The sequence below is a fragment of the Talpa occidentalis genome, unplaced genomic scaffold (genome assembly GCF_014898055.3).
Source record: "Talpa occidentalis isolate TD23 unplaced genomic scaffold, MPIMG_talOcc4v2.1 talOcc4.4, whole genome shotgun sequence".
Taxonomy (NCBI): Eukaryota; Metazoa; Chordata; class Mammalia; order Eulipotyphla; family Talpidae; genus Talpa; species Talpa occidentalis.
Window position 1 is genome coordinate 7665404 of NW_023604295.1, and position 20109 is coordinate 7685512.

At 49.7% G+C, this 20109-nt stretch overlaps 1 protein-coding gene across 2 annotated transcripts in view; it reads right to left on the bottom strand.

Moving 5' to 3' along the window:
- EVA1C (eva-1 homolog C) overlaps nt 1-20109 on the bottom strand; it is a 66357-nt gene that overhangs the window by 15372 nt on the left and 30876 nt on the right. The window contains exons 3-5 of one of the 2 annotated variants that reach the window (XM_037525031.2): nt 17463-17586; nt 9858-10010; nt 298-441 (exon numbers count right to left, since the gene is read on the bottom strand). In XM_037525031.2, coding sequence (XP_037380928.1) covers nt 298-441; nt 9858-10010; nt 17463-17586 — 421 coding nt within the window. The remainder of the gene's footprint in view (nt 1-297; nt 442-9857; nt 10011-17462; nt 17587-20109) is intronic. The other variant, XM_054700309.1, reaches the window with a different exon arrangement.

The window sequence follows — 20109 nt, forward strand, 5'->3', positions numbered from 1 at the left end:
TGCTATTTTCAGTGACGTCAATTTTATCCTGTTTGCGTAATTTTTCTTACTCATGTGCCACCTATCTGATTGCTAAAAGGGCAAATTTCAATTATGGAAAATTCTAGGGCTTATCTTATACGAATGTCACAAATGAAAATAAAGGGTAGGAAAAAGGAATCTAGCATACTCGGTATGACAGTTCTATTTTAGGAAGAGGGCTGTTTGGCCAAAGTTGCCTGCAAACTTCTTCTGTTCACTTGATCACACTGCCCAAAAAGGGGGTTTTCCAGCAGCCTCCCGAGCGCGGGGTCTTACCGCAGGCATAGGTGACAGTGAGGTATTTTTTCACTCCCGGCAGACAGGGGCTTCTGAAATGGTGATTGTTGACCATGACTTTGCACCTCTGCTTCCCGTAGCACCTCCGGGACAGGACATGCACCGCCGAGTACGACAGACAGTCTGAGAAGAGGGAAGAACAAGAACTTTACATACATGCACCCCATATATGGGCACCTCACGGCTTGTGCTATGTTATATAAAGAAATGTGCCAAATCAGAACTTGAATCCAGGGGAAATCATTTCTCCACTGATCTTCTGTATCACGAGGACACCCACATGCAGAGCAGGATCCTGGGCGTGTGCTGGAAGGGCCCTTGCCTTGATTCGGGGCCTGCTGTTGAAGTTCTTCTATATTTTTGAGCAGCGAGCCATACATTTCCATTTTGCACAATTTACACATTTTGTGGGGTCCTGCAAATTATATAACTAGTCTTGCACACGGAATAGGCAACATACATACAACCTTGAATGAAGACTCTTATTTCTGTGATGACCCATACCATGATTTGAATTATTTTATGTTTATTTTGAGAATCTGTCTCCTCTACATGAACATTGGTGCTGTGAGGGCAGGATTATTACCAGACTAGTCCATAGTAGAAGCCCAGTGAGTAACAATGAACGAATGAATGAGTCAAATGAACCACCAAACTCTCAGGCATGCTTCTCAGCACCTGGAGCACCGTCCTGCCATCAGTGAGAGTTAACTGAGCCCCATGAGGCTCTGCACCACACGCTGTCAGGAGGCGACCCTGCCTTGGAGGGCGAGCAGGTGCTGGAGAGACAAGGCCCGCAGGGACCACCCGTGCCCAACAATGCGGAACTAGTGAGAGTGAGGGGTCTGGGCAAGGCCAAGACAGGAGCTGGCTGAGAAGCCTGGAGGTCAAGACAGACTCAGGAGACAAGGACGTGAACTGGGCAGAGGCAGGCGCGAGAAGCACAGACACCAGGCCAGAGGCCAGAGCACACCTGAGGGTGCAAGGGGCCGACCCCCGGCCAGAAAAGTGGGTGTGGCAGGGATATGCCACCCAAAATGAGCAGGGAAAGCCAGCTGGAGGACTGAGGTCACTGTGAGTGCTTTGCTGAAGCCCCAGGGCCTGGGGATGTCCTGGGGGACAGTGTGGGGTGCCCTGGGAGAGAGAAGCAAATGGGAGACCCGTTTGGAAGTGATTTTATTTTTCATTTATTTTTTAAAATTTTAATAATTTTTATTTTTTATATATTTTTTACATCATTCTTCATTTTGTTTTTACAATGGATGCTTTCTCATCTCAGTTACAGTCCCCATGAACCACAGGGAGGAGTTCAGGGCTTGAGGAGCAGGGGGTAGAGGAGGAGAGGACTTAGGGACCTCGCAGCAGCGTCTCCCCACAATAGCAGCTAACGTGACGTCGCGTGTGTGGATTTACACGTCCCAACGACCCTGGGAGGTGGGCTGTTGATCACGTGTATGTAACACTGTATTACATATTATACGTACATCAGGCTATTCTCTAATATATAAAAGTTTGCTTCCATTGCATGTATGTCTACAGATGTGTGTATCTATGACCATATATGGGGGAGCAAGGGAGAGACAGCAAAAAGAAAGGTAGACAGAAACAAGCAGAAAAGGGAGGGGAAGAGGGGGAGAGAAAGAGAAAGGGGAATCAAGAGGAAGAGAGAAAGAAGAGAGAGAGAAAGAATATATAGAATCAATTTGTAGGTAAGAGAACGCCCAGGCAGGTGCCGTCCAGAAACGAGAGAGCAGCAGGATGTGAGTCTCAGCATTTGGGGGTTTGGACGCTGAGCTCTGCAATCTGGGCGTCCAGCAGAGATCAAAGAAGATTCAGCCTTTCAGCCTGGGAGGGACTGAGGTGCCTTTGCCAGGAAGAGAGGGAACCAGGAAGTGTAGGCAGCTTGGAGGACAAGATGATAAATTTGTATAAAAAACAAACACTGTTCCGCATTTCAGCTGGGAGGGACTTTTAAAGAGAAATTTCAGATGTGGAAATGCCCGTGGGAGGCTCTGCCCGGCCAGCCCCAGGCTGTGCAGGGTGGGGGCACAGAGGCAGGGAACCCTGTTTACCGACGTTTCTTGTGCCATCTGCCCCTATTTTTTAAAATACCCCCCCTGCATTTCCCAAATCTCACACCTTCCTCCAGCCTTCTCTCTTTCCTCCAGCCAGACTTCTAAAAGGGTCTTCTATGTCCTCCCCGTGCGCCCCCTCACTCATCTCCATCCTCAACAGGCTTCTGTCCATACAAGCCCTGGCGGATCCCCTCCCTCTGACCATGGGCCCTTCTACTGTCCAGTCTGAGATGGGAGCCGGCCTTCATCCTTGCCCAACTGGGGAACTCTGGGTGCCTGAACACTATTGTTGAGGGATTCTTCACTGACCTTGGCTCCCTGGTGCCCTTCTCCCTACTTTCTGTGACCCCTCTACTCCAGAGTCCTCTGCAGACCTGCTCATCCAAAGTGTGCTCCCTCCTCAGCCTGCCTCTCTTCTTCCACCTCTGTGCTCCACCTGGACCCTGCATCCACCCTGAGCCTCCAAGAGCCAGGGCCCCATCCTTCCTTCCAGCTCTGGTTGTTCCTTGGAATCCACTTTCAGCACAGACTGACCTCGCTCTCTTCCCAGAACCTCCGACATCTCATGTCTAGACAGAATTCATCACATCTTTCTAACCTCCCAGACACCCAAGTGACCCAACTAAACACCCCTCTCCTAATCCTGGCTCTCTGTGACAGGTACTGAATCTTCCAGGGAAACCCAACCAGAAGCCTCGGCTCCCTCCTCCTCCCAATCTGATGCCCTGGCCAGGCACCCACCCTACTCGCAGTTCCCCAGCTACTGCCTCCCTTCCAGCCACAAGACTAATATGATGGTAAGGAGATCACCTCCATTGCTTATGAAACTCTGTGACTTCTCATACTCTCACCACCAGGCATTTGAGACAGCTGCTCAGAACAAGAGATCTTTAAATAGATTACTCAGAAAGAGAGCAGAAGGGGCAAATCAGCAGTGGGGTTCATGGGTGAACAACAGGTGGATGTGAGGTGCAAGAAGTACTCAGACAGATCCAGAAGCAACAGGAAGTGCCCAGCTTCACATCCAAGTGCACTGCAGCACTAGTCACAACAGCCAAGAGGTGGGAGCAACTTTAGTGTCTATCAGTGAATGGACAAACAAAATGAGGTAGAGGCAGACCTAAATGGAATATTATACAGCCTTTAAAAGGTAGCAAATGCTCACATACACACTACAACATGGATGAAACTTGAGGCCACTATACTAACTGAAAGAAGCCAGACAGAAAGTGCAAATTCTGTACAATTCCACTCCTTTGAGGCTCCTAGGGCAGTCAAATCCAGAGACAGAAAGCAGAATGCACACCTGAAACCTATATAATGTTGACAACCAATGTTACTGGAATAAAAAATTTTAAAGAGTAGAATGTTTGCCAGAGGCCGGGGAGGGGGAATAGGGAGTTGTGGTTTAATGGGGACAGAGTTTTGGTTTTGCAAGATAAGAAAGTTCTGGAGATGGAGGGTGGTGATGATTGCACAACCATGTAAATATACATATTATCACTGACCTGCACTTAGAAATGATTAAGGTGGTAAATTGTATGTGCTATGAGTTGCTTCAACCACAATTAAAATACCATGGCTTAATTGTGATGATTAAATTAATAGCTTTTCATAAAAGGCTTAAAACACTGCCCACCATACTGTAAGTATCAGTTATTATTAACAATGGAGAAGGAGAAGGGATGGAGGGAATTTAGAGGGTGGTAGCATGAGAGAAAGCTTTGAATGAGTGGAAGAACACGGGATGGAAGGAGCAGGAACACTCTAGTCATGTTCATGGAAAAGAAGGCTCACGTCATGAAGGTACTGGTTCTTCTACATGGATCCATAGACCCAACTGATTTCTACCCCCAACCCACTGTGGGACTTACTTTGAGTCAAACAGGCTCCATCTTGTTGAGATGTCTGGGTGTAACGTAAGCAGCCCAGCTCAGCTCCCCACTGGCTACTATGGAAAACACCCACTTACTGATTTCTCCTTCCAATGATCATGAAAGAATCTCAACACCCTTTTCCCTGCAACTGATGATTAGCAAAGACACAGAAGGGTCACCTGCTGTGGTTACGAAGGACCCACCTGGTTGCATTCTGTTTGAAGATTCCTGCTAACCAAACATTTCAAACAAATCACCTAAGCCGAGTTTGGTCGCTCCCCTGCCAGATCCTATAAACCTCCCCTCTGCCCTGACCCTGCCCTGTCCACATCTGGGTGTGGACCTGACTCAGGACCCCTGTTCTCAACCGCTTCCATGAGTATATCATGGGTCTGATTATTTCTAAGTTGACACCCACTGGATTCCCATGGCACACGGCAAGCTCTCCTTCCAGAGTTGCATGCGTGCCTTTAGAAATTCACATTTTCTTATGACCTGTGCCATATGCTTCCAGGATAACAGAAGAAAAAAGAAGATTCCCATTTACACAGAAGATTCCCACAATCCATGGACACCCAGGCCAGGAGGGCTTGTGACCAGCAGGTTTGCAGAGGCAGCTGGTGTGCTCCTGAGTCACCCTGGAGCCAAGTGTATCTTGGGGAGAGGGGAAGAACCCCCAGTCAGCTTTCAGGAAGGGCCCCAAGGTAATTAGGTTGGACCATATCCTTGTTGACTCTGAGTTCTGATCCGTTTGCAGGATTTTTTTTAAGTGGTTATTTCCCTCCCAGGCTGATTTTCTTAGCACCCTCTCTTCCTGGCAAACTACCCTCCACCCCCAATACATGTGATAACAAGATATTCAACTATTTCATTTTTTTGGCCACTGTTTAACATCGAAACTGAAGTTAATCGCTCTTTACAACCTGTGTTTATTTAGATAATTAGGCTGCTGCTCCTAAGTGACTCTGTCTTGGCAGCAGGAACCCCTGGCACCTTGATCTTTGGCTGAACAGTCCAGGCCTGCCCACACTTGGCCTTGGGATGGCCCGAGCCAGCCTCGGAGATCCATTGTGTGGGTTTCTCATTCACTTATTAAGCAAACAGAAGAGTCCCTGGAGCCCACCCAGAAAATCTAAGTGCGACAGGATGTGATGTGCCAGGGTGGACACCCAGCCAGGGGAACTTTCTGGGGCCCTGCTTTCCAAGAACAGGCCCAGGTCTGTGGGAAGCTCACGACCTTCTTCTTGTGTTAAGATGCCATTTCACTGCATCGTTTGGCCCCAACGATAATCGATGATGGTTCCCTTTCATCCTTTCCTTCGGCATCACTTCCACTAGATGAAGCACATGTTTCAACGGATCCAACTCGCTAGATCTTCCAGAAATGGCTCTGGGTCAGCACCTTTATGAGAAGATACCAGGTCTACCTGCATTTGATCCTGTGTGTTGCTTTTTGAAGATGGTCTCGCACTGGGCTCGGTCACCATCCTATGTGTCCTTCCTTTCATTCGCTGGTCATCCTGGCGTGAGTTTGTGACAACATGGATGGACCTTGTAGGGATTATGCCAAGTGAAATAAGCCAGAAGGAGAAACACAAATACTGGAAGACTTCACTCATTTATGGAATGTAAAGAAAACAAAAATAAGCGCTTAGACTCTGATAGCAGAGTGGCTAGCAGAGGGGTAGGAGGTGTGAGGGAATGTGTAGAAGGGGTTCATTGGTTGGTAGGGGATGATGAATGGACATTTGTTAGACAGTGTGGTGAGAAAATGTACAGTGTTGTAACTAATGTTATCTCAAAATAAAAAATATCAAAACAAAACAGGAAATGGACACAAACATACGGGCTGTTTCCCTTCAGGCTCCTGGTGTGCCCCAAGACCATTGATTTTGGCATTGAACAGCACCTCCCTTTTGCGCCCGGCCATACGAATGTCATTTTCTGTGTATGATGATGGGGGAAAGTGCAGCACATTGTTCAAGGCCAGGGTGTGGTGTGTGACTGTCTCCCCTGCCCTGATACATCCCAGATGGGGCCAGCCCAGGGCAGGGCACACTGACATGAGGCTGCCTGGCTCTGGCCAGAGGACAGGTGTGAACACCCCCACACCCTTAGGGATGCCCAGAACTTCGGTCCTGCTAGGGGAGTAGCTACTGCAGGTCTCAGGCAGCCCTGAGGATGTTTATGGAAGGTTGACAGCACCACACCATGAATGCAGGGGTGAGAGAGGGGTCTCACATACACCCTGACTTCCACGAGGGCGTCTCCCTCTTCACCACCACTCAGCTCCTTTCTCTTGACCTTGTCCTACACATGAGCACACAGAATGTCCCCAATGCAAACTAAGTTCAGAAAAAAGATCCTGGGGTGGAGGAGGGGTATTTACATCGGAAAAAAAAAAAAAAAAGTAAAGGGCTACTATCTCTATTCCATTACTCATAAAAATTTATGGGAAAAAATAAGATCTGAACAGAAAAAAAGGAAAGGACAAAGGCTAGAGACATGATATCCAGTATAACTAAAAAAACATGGGGAAACGTTCAAGGTCATTAACATTCACAGGCAAATAAAAGATATATAGAAAGATCATTTTATACCCATTAAAAACAAATATTCAATATAACGTGGCCAGTTGCAGGGAAGCCCACAACTATACATCATTGTTTAAACATATAAATTAGAACAAAAAGATTTTGGAAAGAACGCATGATGCATATGAAGAATCGTAAATGTTTAAGTTTTCTTTTATATGAAATTTCTAGGAATTTATCCCAAGGAAATAATCCAGAAGGGGGAATAAAGGACACAGGCATAAGTTTATGATACGTTATTTAAAATATTTGAAAATCAGAAATAACGAAAAATACCTAGCCACTTGGGAGTGACTAAGTAAATTACATACTAGATCCTTTAACAAAATAGTAGGAAGTGATTGACATGGTTAGGATTTTATGGGCCAGGTGGTAAAACAGGCTTGATATAAAGTTAGAGGAGAAAAAAATCAAGCTCAAGTTCAACTGCTTTAGAATTGTCATTACGTAAAACTGTTCTGGGCTCAACACCAGAGATCCCAAGAAAGAAAAATCTTTTCTTTGATGGGTAAAATGTGCGGCTGCATCTTTTTCTCATTTGTTCAATGTTATTACAGCTCTGTTAAACAATAACAAGAATCCTAATACAGTTGAGCTTGAACAGCTGGGGCTTGAACAGCATGGGTCCACACACATCACTGCACTAAAATTGCTGAGCACCTTCCCGCTGCTCCCCTCAGCAGTGTCTTCAGTCCATCTGCCTGTTCTGCTCCCCACTCTGTCTCTGGTGAGTCCTCTCACCCTCCTATGCCTCTGACTGTACCCCAGTTCTTGTATAAATAAATAAATCTTTTAAAAAATAAAAGGGCCTCCCTGGTGGCGCAGGTGGTTGAGCACTGCACTGTGAAGCTGTCCGCAGCCTCTGCAGTGCAGGTTCGATACCAGCCAGTCAGCAAGGGTCCCACATGGCGCAGCATACCTCTCCTGCCGCCCGCTGCTCCCCTCAGCTGTATATTTCATCATTCTGCCTGTTCTGTTCCCTGCTCTGTCTCTGGTGAATCCTCTCACCCTTCCATTAAATAAATCTTCCAAAAAAAAAAGAAAAGAAATGTCATTTAAAAAAAAAAAAAGGCAGGGACATTGCCAGGAGGGAGGTGGGGTGATGGTGTGCTCCCCAGGGCATACAGTTATGTAAACTAATAGCAAATCAATGAAAATTTAGGGGGTAAAAGGGCATCTGGATGCCCACTTCAGCTGCCTCAGGGGTCTGCCAGGGCCCTGCCTCTGCCCCTGCTCCCCCCACCGAACACGCAGGCGAGGGCTTCACTGGCACCCATGCCACGTGAGCTGCAATCTCACCTGACGGTTGCCTGCGTGGCCAGGTCACGATCTGCTCTTTTTTGTTGTTGTTGTTTTCAGGTCCAAGATACCACGTGTGCATTTGAATTTCTTTTGATAACTAACGAACTAGTGTGCAATTTTACACGTGGTCCATCAATGAACCACAGCAATTTCATATACTAAGAAGCTCACTTCAGATTTTAATGAGGAAAATGCACGCTCCCTTGGGCTGTTTCCCAGCATTGTCTGTCCCCTCGTGGAATAAGGAGGTGGACAGAGGCCATTTCTCCACCCCTGCCTGCGTGCATGATGGTTAATTTCATGTGCCATTTTGGCCCTGCTGCCCAGTTGTTTGGCCAAACACAAACCTCGGTGTTGCTGTGCATGCTTTTAACCTGCAACTATATCTAAGTCAATAGTCTCTAAGAGAAGCAGCTCTATGGTGTGTGGGTGCACCCAACCAGTCAGTTGCAGGTCTTATGACAAAGACAAGTTTCCTGAAAAGGAACTTTTCCTTCTGATGGCAACACAGAAATTCTGCCTGTGGGCCTGTGGAATCCAGATTCCAGACTGAACATCAGCTTCTTCAGTTTGCAGCCTGGCCTCCAGATGACCAACCACAGGCACATGAACCAACTTCACAAAATCCATCTTTTGTTCTCTCTTTAAATGCACATACAGATATATGTACACACAGACGGTCCCCATCCTACCACGGCTCCACATACGATGTTTCAACTTTACGATGGAAACCACATGCATTCAGCAAAAACCCGCCTTCAAATTTTGAATTTTAATCCTCTCCTGGGTGGTGACAGTCAATATAACACTGTCTTGTGATGCTGGGGTGGGGGTGAGGGGCAGCTGCAGGGGTGTAGACAAGCAACACTCAACAGTGCACCGTGTGGCCCATGTTTTCTGATTATCGCTTTGCGATTTGCATCCCATCGTGTCTACAAAATGTCCATCTGCGTTTGAGATCTGGACCACGAGAATAGGCTTTGTGTGAGATGAGTCTGGGCAACCACAGCTCACAGAGTATTCTAGAAATGGCACTTCCGACTTCTCTTTCTTTCAGCTCACCGTGAGTTTATGGGCCGGTACCCCGTCATAAGTGGGAATGTGCTCCTGTTGGGCTGTCTCTCTGGAACACCCTGACTCATAACTGGAGCAACTGCGATGGTGGGCGAGCAGGTCCATGAGTCCACACCTCCAATACGAAGCCTCGTAAGCTCTTCTGGACGCCGATCACACTGCTTCCAGCCCAGCTGTTCATTCTACCTGGACACCTTCCCAGGTATTTGTGGCCCACTCCCTACGCTGTCCATAAATCTGCAACTCCGCAGCAGCCCCAGCCTCCTACCTGCCTTCCTGGTGTGCTTTGCTCCTTAGCTCTTACCCACACGTGCTATATGACATATCAGCATGATTACTATTCATTTTCTTTTTGTTCACTGCTGGAAGAGCAGCTCCATGCAGACCCTGTGTCTGTCACTGATGACTTCCTCAAGCCTGCAGCAGGGCCCTGCATACAGTAGGCGCTCAATAGCTACTCCATGTGGATGACTGAAGAACAGAGGGCTGGGGAGCATGGGGCAGAGGAGGCAGGCCCATGTGGCCTCCCTGTAATCCAGGTATGGCCCCTTTCCCTAGGGAGTGGGGCCCTCAGGCACCCAGACTGCATCTTTTCACTGCCACCTAAGAACACCTACCAAAGGGGGGGAGCCACTCCGCCTCCGAGGCACAGACCTCCCGCTCCTGGGTCTTTCTGCCGTAGGTCGCTGAGTAGATGTTGAGATACTTGGACTCGTGACAGTGCAGTTTCAGCTCTTGGTCTTCACACACAGTTTTGTTTTTTAACTCATCTGAAGCAGAAACAAAAATTGGTGGCATCATCAGCTTCCCTAGGAAAATTCCGGGGGGAGGCACTGTTCCCAAGTGCCCATCACTCGTTCCCCTGGGGCTGCACCCTGAGAAGGGGACAGGCAGGATGGCCTGGGGGTGGGTCTCTGAGTCGGGAAGACAGAGCTTTCTGCAGGGAGCAGGCAGGGTGCAACTCACGGGCACAAAGACCCCCGTGAGGGGCCCACGGAGGAGAGATGGGCAGCTGAGGAGGCAGGCTCCCCAGATGGGCCTGGCCCTTCAAGAAACTTCTCTCTCTCTCCCCTTGAGGTCACACACACCTTTTCTCAGACGTTGGCTTGGGCTGCACACAGGTTCAGACTACGAATGACCTGAGAGCAGACTAAGCCTCTGGAGTAGCGCAGTTAAACTTCATCCCCGACTCCCCAACCTTCCAGCACCCTGTTTACGTATTTAAAGAGAGAGAGAGAGAAAGAGAAGCTGCAAAGCAAATTGTTTCCTTTGCTGGGAAAGGGAAGAGACAAGACACACTTGTCTTGTTCTGCGAAGAGTCCCCCTTCAGAGAAGCCTGAAGTGCCCGCCCCAAGTGTGCGGCTCTGGGAGGAAGTGATGCTGGGACTGAGGCGAGTTCCAGGTTTGGGGGATCTGAACTGGGTCACAGCTTGTTCTCAAAGAACATAGGGAGCTGGGGCCTCCCCGGTGGCGCATCGGTTGAGCGCTGGGTTGTGAAGCTGCCCGCAGCCTCTGCAGCGCCGGTTCGATCCCCGGCTGCTCCCCGGCCACCGGAGGAGGGTCCCGCATGGCGCGCAGACCTCTCCTGCCACCCGCTGCTCCCTCAGCGGTGCTTCGGTCCTTCTGCCTGATTCTCTCACCTCCCGCGCTTCTGACTGCACCCAGTGCTTGTATAAATAAATAAATAAAAATAAATCTTTAAAAAAAAAAAAAAAAGAACATAGGGAGCTGTTTGTTTGTTTAATCCACTTACACTGGTAAAATTTTCCTTCGTGATGTCATAACTGAGTTGACCTTGTCACCTAAAAAGGCAGAAGGCTCGCAGGCGAATGTGAATTATTGGGACAAACCCATAAAACTCTTTAGGGCTGTTTAGAGAAGGGCCAGGCACGCATTCTGGCTCAAGCATGCGCAGAGAAGACTTCAGCCACCTAATAGCCATTTGCACAATAAAATCCCCACCCACGGGGGTGCTCAGCCACCATTTTCTGAACATGGGCCCCATGAAGAGGCCTGATCTGGTCCGGAAGCCACATTGCACCAGCCCAGCTGGTGAGATGCGGACTCTCTGCCCCCACCCTGTCCAGTCCCGGCAATCCTAGAAAACCCCCAGCTCCCTCTAGGAAGGCGAAGCAGTCCTTTGGAATCAGCCCTCTGTCTGCCTCTTTACTTGATTCCAATACTTAAGCTCTCGCTGTCACACATCCTCAACTTGGCTTAGCCAGCTGACCCGCACACTTGACATCCGTAACCACATTATAAACACCCTGCTGAAGAAAATGCAGTTTACTGGTTTCTCTAAAACTTTTTTTCATTTTTTTTCAAAATGCTTAATGACAATTTGATTTTCAAAATTCATAATAATTAACACTCCAGACATAAAGACCACCTATGGTATCATTCTGTTTCTACGAGACACCCAGAGAAAGAAAACCTGCAGACAGACATAGGTGAGGCTTCCCTGAGGCTGGGGTTTGGGAACCAGGAGCGAGATCACTAAAGCCTATGGAAATTTTTGAGATGATGGAAAAAGTCCATTGCTGGATTATGGTGATGGTTGTCTTGGTACATTTACTAAAAAATCACTGAATTGTACTTCAGACAGGTGAGTTCTATGTGATGTGTGTTATACCTCAAAGATTTTTAAAAATTGCAACAGAGTATTTGCTGAGCACTTCCTCTGAACTGGACCCTGCTCTAAGATCTTTAAACTTAGCAGTGAACTTAATGCTCACAGCAGCCTTCTGCAAACCTACTTTTCATATTTTTTGACTGCTTGGGTGTTGGATTTTTAGAAATTGCAGATGTTATTCATATATTCCAGATGCTAACTTTTGTCTCTTATGTGTTATAAAAACCTTCTCCCAGCCTGCCACTTATCTTAAACTTTGTAAAATAAAAAGCAAGACATCAAGGAGACCACAGTCATTCATTTGCCTGTGTGGTTCTCTCCTTCCCCCCGCAATTTTGTAAAGGAAAATCATGAAAAGATGCTTGCCCCCACCCCCAACCACCACCAGTTTCTCTGCGTTTTCTCTTCTGAAATGGCAGCTGCAAGTAAATGGGCACATCTTTCAGCCAAACAAGCACCTGTGTCAACAGCAGAGACTGGAGGTACAGAAGCTACCTGGGATGGATGGGAGGAAGTGACGACAAGAGGAAGGGAAGTTGGTTCGCTCTCGCCCCCCTCGTCAGGCTCCCCCCATGACTCACTCAAGTTTTTGCTGGATTTCAGGTGCAGATTGATCCCAGGTTCCTGATACACCCAAAGTCAAAGATTTTCAAATGGTGGAGACTCAGGAATGGACATAAAATCAATTTTAATTGGGATCAATCGGCAATTAAAAAGTATGGAGTGGTTTAGAAAATACCAAAGTGCATTGCACCAAGTAAGGGTCAACACTATTTTATAATTAAAAAAACTTTTCGTTAAGCAACATGTGTTATGTTGGGTCAAAATGTAAAATGTATTCTTAGCCTGGGTACGTTGAAAACTCCCACCTGAAGCCTTGCGACAAAGGCTGGGCGGTTAAGCATTAGGACAGCACAGGAGGATGGGTGCTTCCCGTCCTGGAACTGATGACGCTTAAGTCCCAAACATCCAACATGAAAACAATTCCCCAGTGTAAATTCCACCTTTCTGTACCTTGTAATCCCCATGCCTTTCTAAGAAAAACCTTCTCGATCTCAAGATTAGTGTTAGCTCAGTGCTACTAAACCCCAGCACTCTCTTAACAGGAGAGGAAAGGTGCAGCGCAGAGAGAACCCAGGTGACAGGTGCTGACAAATCCCCTTTGGAGAATTTAAGCAGACAGAGGGACCCATCCCAGGGAGGAGGCTGGGGTGACTAAGCAAATGTTTAGGGTGCCCTTTTCCCCACTCACTGGACACTTGGTGTGTGTACCAGTTTAAACTTAGAGTCAAGAAAACTTTTGTTTTCTTTTTCTAAATGAAAAGAATGCTGTCCCTGCCCCTGGAGGGCTGGATGGATGCTTTTGGGTGAGTCACACCCGAGCTATATGAGTTTTTTCAAGTGTTTTTTATGAGTAAGAGCAAAATACCACCAACATCGAAACATGGCCTGACATCAGAGGTCCAGAGTGGACCAGGGCATTTGATGCAGGCCAGAGGGCCTAGGCAGCCAGGCCACAGGAGCTCAAGCCCCCTTCCAGCCCGGAGAACACCCAAAAAATGTTAAGAATGCTTTTCAGGGGCAGAGTTTGCCAAAAAGGAAGGTGGGCGAAGGCAAGATGAAAACCAAGCCTTCTGTGTGCAAAGTAGAAACTCTGGAAGCAGAAATGGTTTCTTTCTTTTTGAAAATCAGAATTGCTAAAATTTTAAGATTTTTTTAAGGCAGGTCACCCACATTTATTAGCCACCATCTCTCTGATGTCTTAAAGCCCAGTCATTAAAGGCAGACCAGTTGCCAGGAAAAAGCACTCAGAGAAATACAACACCCGTCTCAGTGATCAGCCCCAGATTATGGGCAAATCATCTGGAATGGAGGGGGCTGAATGTCACATTACCCGCTTGGGGTTACGGGTTACAGGGATGGGAGGGTGATTCTCTCCAGTTGATGGGGACGTGTGGATCCACTGCTGCTGGAGAAGGACACTGCTGGGTTCTATGGGCAACAGGATAGAGAACCGCGTTTGTTTTAGAGCTGGGTCTTGTTCTCAGTGGTGTCAGGTTGGAAAAGATGTGGGCAGCGTTCCAAAGCATGTTGCCAACACCCCCGTATGTTCAGAGGGAGAGAGTGACAGGGGTTGGCCAGACGGGAGGGCTCCGCGCAAAGGCACCAGAGGCAACTTCTCTGACCTGCCTCTGGGAGGGCCCATGCGTGGTTCTCTCCTCTTTAATGCCACGAGTGCCCTTGCATCCCGGGATCTGCCTGATGGGCAGACATCACCGCCGATGGTATTTACAATGGCCGGTGCGTGGGAATATTAAGAAGCAGATAGATATTCAGTCATTTCTTTTGATTTTTAAATTCTCTACAGACGGTATCCTGCTGTCGCCTGCACCCAGCAGACTGCACCCCCTCCTGGCTCTATGCTCGTTGTCTTTCAGTCACTCACTTCTCAAGGTCACACAGCAGCTACACAGCAGACAGGCCCACGAGCCCAGAACTGTCTAAACCCAAAGCTTTCTGGCCATCAAAATTCCCCGAGGGGATGAGGTTTGGAAAGGAGGCAAAGCCTATTGATTACTCAGGAAAAGAAGGTTTTGGTGAAGTTTGCTGGTACAATAGGCTCAAAAAAAAAAAAAAAAAAAAAAAAACAAAACAACCCAAACCACTAACCCTGACTTGTAGTATTTGCCAGTGTTTCTGTTGTAAATACTGCCAAGGAGCAGATTCACCCTCGCACAGGGAAGATATGCATGTCTCTGGCTGGGGTTGGGGGGGCAGGGTGGGGAGGGACCCAGGCTGGGACAACAGAGGAGACAAGGCTCAGGAGGTAAGCGGGCTGCAGAAAAAGAGGCAGGAATTGTGGGGACCCCCTCATTCCCACCTCAATTTTATAGAAGCCACCTCCCCTAGTGCAGGGCTTGGGTTACCAGCAGCCAGGTTGCACAAGGAGCGCTGGTCTGAATTGTCCCCCCAAAATTCATATGTTGGAGGGTCTCCCCTGGTGCTGCAGGTGGTTGAGCACAGCGCTGTGAAGCTGTCCGCAGCCTCTGCAGTGCCAGTTCAATCCCTGCCGGCCTCGGAGCAACCCACATGGCGAGTAGATCTCTCCTGTCTCGCCCACTGCTCCCCCCAGCAGTGTTTTTTTGCCAGTCTGCCTGTTCTGTTCCCCGCTCTGTCTCTGGTGAGTCCTCTCACCCTCCCACGCATCTGACCTGTACCCCAGTTCTTGTGTAAATAAATATCTTTAAAAAAAATTCATATGTTAGAAACCTAAACCCCAATGGAATACTATTGGAGGTAAGGCCTTTAGGAGGTGCTCAGGTCATGACGGTGGGCCCCCCAGCATGGGATTAGTGTCCCCCCTTTTTTCTTTTAACCAGACATAGGAAGTAAACTCAGAGCCTTACTTCCCTACTACAAAATGAAGCTAAATGGAATGTTGTGTCCCCAAACTCTGTTTTGTACCCAGGTTGGAAATCAAAGTCGCTACGTGATACAGTGACCCACGTGACTTGGAACCTACAGGCACAATTTCAAGTCACTTAATGGCCTTTATTAGCGAGACCCAGGTGAGTTCCCTGGACCCGTCCCCCAGAGGTGGTTCAAGTGAAAAGACAGGCATCTATGAGGAGACGCCACACCTGCTGGCACCCCGACCTTGGACATCCCAGGTCCAGAACCATGAGAAATCAAGTTCTGTCGGTGCTAAACCACCTGGTTTACAGCATCTAGTGACAGCAGTTGGGACAGACTCAGACACAGGGCCCTGCCCCAGCAATCTGTTACACTCGGAGCAGCAGGGGCCTTGCCACCCCACCCAGCTCCCTCCCTGCTCAAATGCTGCCCTGCAGGGGGCCTCCTCCCCCCTCCTTGGCCGGGTCCTGGACCCTGCTCCATGATCTGGTTGGCGCTCTCTGTGCTCCCCCAGCCCTTGCACCCTCCGGCCACTGGCCTCTGTAGGGGGTGCTCTCTCTCTGCCTGAACCCCACCCCTGCAGTTTTCACTCCTCCCAAGAAAGCCTTCCAGGAACCCTGCTCTGAGCGACCTGCATAGAGCATGGAGGGCCTCTCCAGGGAAACCCCGCCTCACTTGGAATCAGGCATAGATTTGTGAGATTCACTGTGAACAACGGGCCCCCACTAGATGGCAAGACCTGGTGACTTAGACGGGGTTCAACTGTGTTGCCCCGTGCCAGCACATGCCTGAGCCCCTGCTGCATACCAGCTGTCCGGGCTCACTGGTAAATGACACTGACCCTGCCCTCAGGATGCTCACATGCTGTTGGGGACTGGTGGGAGTATAAAAATACACAGGTGCTAACTTGTTAAAAAGGCTCAAAACAAAGTCAGTCTTCCATGCCCCCACCCCGAACTCCCCCAGCCCCAACTCCATACCTAACCAACCCATGAGCAGTTTCCTGGCTAGCACCAGGGGGGTCACTGGGGTGGCTGGACCCGTCTGTGGTGGGAGGAGGCTTCTTGGGAGTGATCCTTCCTGCCTTTTGTAATGACCTGGTCGCCCCCACTTTCTGGCCATGAAAACCTATTTTGTACAATTTGATGCAGCACCATTTTAAACACTAGATGATGCTGCCTTACTTGGGAATCAAGCCAACTGGAGATTTAAAATAAATTCGGTTGGTTGGATTTTATTTAACACAAGTCACGAATCAGCCAGGTCAATACACACGGCGATGCCTCCGTGAAGGAAACCAAACAGGAATGCTGTGAGTGGGAGGGCCCTGGAGCCTGGGGGAAGGTAGGCTCCAGAGGCGGAGCCAGCAGAGAATAAAATACAACAAATGAAAATGGTTGTGCCAGGGAGCAGCCCCTGTGCAGACTTTAAAAATTATTTTTCCTTATATTTTGGTTAAAAATCATTGCTCTAAGATTTCAACGAGCTTCTCAAAGATGAGCAGGACCCCACAAGGCTGCAATTGCCTGCGGTTTCTCCCGGGGCTGCCCCTCTAAGCCTGGAAGTGCAATCTACTTGCTAAAGAGCCGTAATTCTAGGTCTGCAGTGGACTCATCACAAATGGATGCATGTGGAGAAGACAAAAGTTAATTGGGGCAAGTGCAAGAATTGGAAGAGTTTGCCCTGGCCAGATGCCACCTCTGTCTTCCCCTGGAAGCCCCACCTCAGGCGCCTCACTGTGACCGTGTTGCTTGTAAGTGGGAGGCAGCCAGCTTCTAAAGACTTGGGGCACCTGTCCACAGGCCGGCTCAGACCAGCCGCCCTCCAGCTGGGGTGCACCACACACCAGTTGTCCTTGTGAGAAGAACCACCAGCTTATAATGAGGATGAGCAGACCCTGCAGCCTCTTGCCACCCCTGACATTTTAAGCATCAGTAAAACTGAGTTTCAGACTTTAGGGCTTTTCTCAGTGGAGGGGATTTGTAAGAATGCACATGGGCGTGTGTGCGTGCACACGTGTGCACACGCATTAAAGCAGGTAGGGTGGGCCCGTGTTCCTATGCAGAAGAGGTTCCAGGTTGGACAAACACCAACAAGCAGAGAACTTTTCATCGGTGTGTGGATCAAACAGGGAACCCGCACCCCAGACACAGCATCCCCCTCGGAAGTTACTTACTAGGTTGGCATTTAAAGGAGACCAGGAGGTATTTACTGCTTCCTGGACAAAGGTCAGGTCCAAAAACACGGCTATTGACCAGGAGGTGGCAGGCCCGCTGGTTCTGGCACTCGTCCAGCACCTTCTAAAACGAGGGTAGAAAAGGGACAGACTTGAAAACCACACACAGCGTCGGCGAGACCCGCGCCTGGCCGCCCGGGGCTGGGGGACAGCGGGCACAGATGCTGCCCGCAGGGGTCAAACACAGACGTGGCCGCAGGGGTGTCCGAGCACACACACGTGAACAGGAGCGGGTCCCTGGGCCCCCACTCTCCAGAAGCCTGATGCGACAGCGCCAGGAGCTCCTCACACTCCAGCCTCTGGTGGGCTCAACTGGCGCCAAGGGACACGAGCAAGGTCAGAGCATCTCAGCACGTCTGCTGCAAGGGACTTCGAGTGCCCTCCTGGGAGGGTCCCTGGGGGAAAAGCTGAGACAGGTCTGTGGGGGCCAGGGGTCTCAGTCACGGCCCCTCATCCTTAGAGATGACATGCATGGGCGCAGGAAGCCTGGGCATTTGGGGGACGCCTTGGAGACCCAGGCATGGGCCCACAAATAAACACGGACCAGCTGATCCCCGCCCTCCCTGGCCTCAAGGGCGCAGGGCCCACTTCTCCATGCAGCGATCGTGCCAGTGGGAGACTCAGGCTCTCTCTGCATCATCGGAGAGCTTCCCTTCCAAGCTCTCTCTTGCTTTTTCAGGCAATTCGCTCCCTCGTGAGTGCATCTGCCCGGGGATGCTCACAGAGCAGCCCCCAGGTTGCGGGAACCCCTGGCATCTCACTGCTGTTCTCCCTCATTGGTTCTCAGGTAGAAAAGGACGTCAGGTAAATGTCCCCAGGAGTCTGCTTGTTGCTGTGGATTGAATGTTGGCAGATTCCAAAGCCTTTTGGAACTATCTGCCACCTCGAGGGCCCTTGCAAATGTGTGTGAAATCAGGAGAAATGCCCAGAGAAACCCCAAAGATGCCCAGATGACAGTGCCATTCTCATGGCCAATGGTCATGGTGAAACAGCTCAGACCTTGGAACCTCTCAGGACTCAACCCCCATCAGGAACCAAGGCGGTGCAGTGCTGCGCCAGGGGACCTCCATCTCGGGCTGCTGTAGGGCTCCCGTGTGGCCGTCTACCTGTTCTCTCCTCACATTAAGCGACCCCAGCCCGAGGAAGCACCTCACCTCAGCTCCCGACTGCAGTTTAAGACACAAAGCAAAGGCTCTTGATCTCTAGATGAAAGAGCAGTGCAGGTGGATGTTTCTGGCAAACAAAACCTCCAAACAACATCAGATCTGTGTTCGCAGATGCTAACTTGTTGGCCTGGTTGGGTGAACATCCTCTCCCCCAGGGCTCCTGGCAGAGGCAGGCACCCATGTTGGAGGGTGAGGGTGGTGCCCATGCCTTGTGCTTCAGGGTGCCAGGGATTCTTACTTTCACAAAGCAGGTACTCCCGCCCTCTGGGCCAATGCTCTTGTGTGCACCTAGGAGGGCAGCAGACAGCCAGGGTGCCAGGGTGCCAGGGACAGGGCAGGGCAGGGCAGGGCAGGGCAGGGGGTGAGAGATGGGGCAGGCCAGTGGGGATTCAGCTCCTGAGCGGCCTCCAGGGGAAGGACTAGGGAGGATGGGGCACACAAGGAAAGTCACTGCTCTCTCCCAGAGCAACATGTTCTCTCTCCTCAGGGTGCAGAAGCCAGGAACGGGGTCTCCTTCGAACACATTGTTCTGGCTACTCAGCTGGTAGCCAGCCACTCATGCCTGCACCTGTCATGTAACCTCCAACACACTACGATGCTCCAAATGGAAACAAGGGAGGGGTGAGAAGCAGATCCTTACATGATGGCCTTATCTTTGCTTCTCCTCTTGGGACCTCAGGGAGAGCAACACAGCATTAAAGTTTATTCCATGTCTCCTAGTCCTCCCAGGACATCTGTCTTCGCCCACATTGCCTGAGACTGACAAAATCAACCTGACATCTCATTTGCCACCTGCCCTAACCATTCTGACGTCGACGTGCTCCTATAGAACTTGGAGGCATTAGCCAAGTCCAAGGCCAAGACTCCACAATCTCGACTGACCAGTTGTAAATGTGGGGGGCCGGGGACAATGGAGCAGAGGTTACTCAGGTAACAGAAAGCCACGAGCTCTCTAAAACCATCATTGAGTAATAGTTTTGATTTCCTCCTCTAACAAGTCTTTCCCTAATGCCAACCCCCCCCAAAAAAAAAGAATGAGGGGTGCCCCGACCCAAATACCTGGTCCTGTCCTGAGTCAGTAGATTCAGACGCGGGCCCAAGTGCCCCCCATGAGGATGAGGTGATTAGCAACCACAGGAGAAGAAACCCTGCACGAGGGTCGGTAATTCCCTTCCTTGAGATCATTCTCTAAGAAGCTGGTCGTGACCTCGGGGGCCTGCCTCACAGATCCCCCGGTTTCCTCTAAGGGGTCTCCAGCCTCCCCTTTCTACTGGGGTACTTATGGGAGACGTGCGTCTGGAGGTCAAAGCCCGTGGAATTTTTCTTTGCTTTCCTGTAGTTCGGAGAACTCCTGTGAATCAACTGGGACTGCAAGCGTGTGACGGGAGCGCTCCCGCCATTGGACCCCATCTAGACCCCAA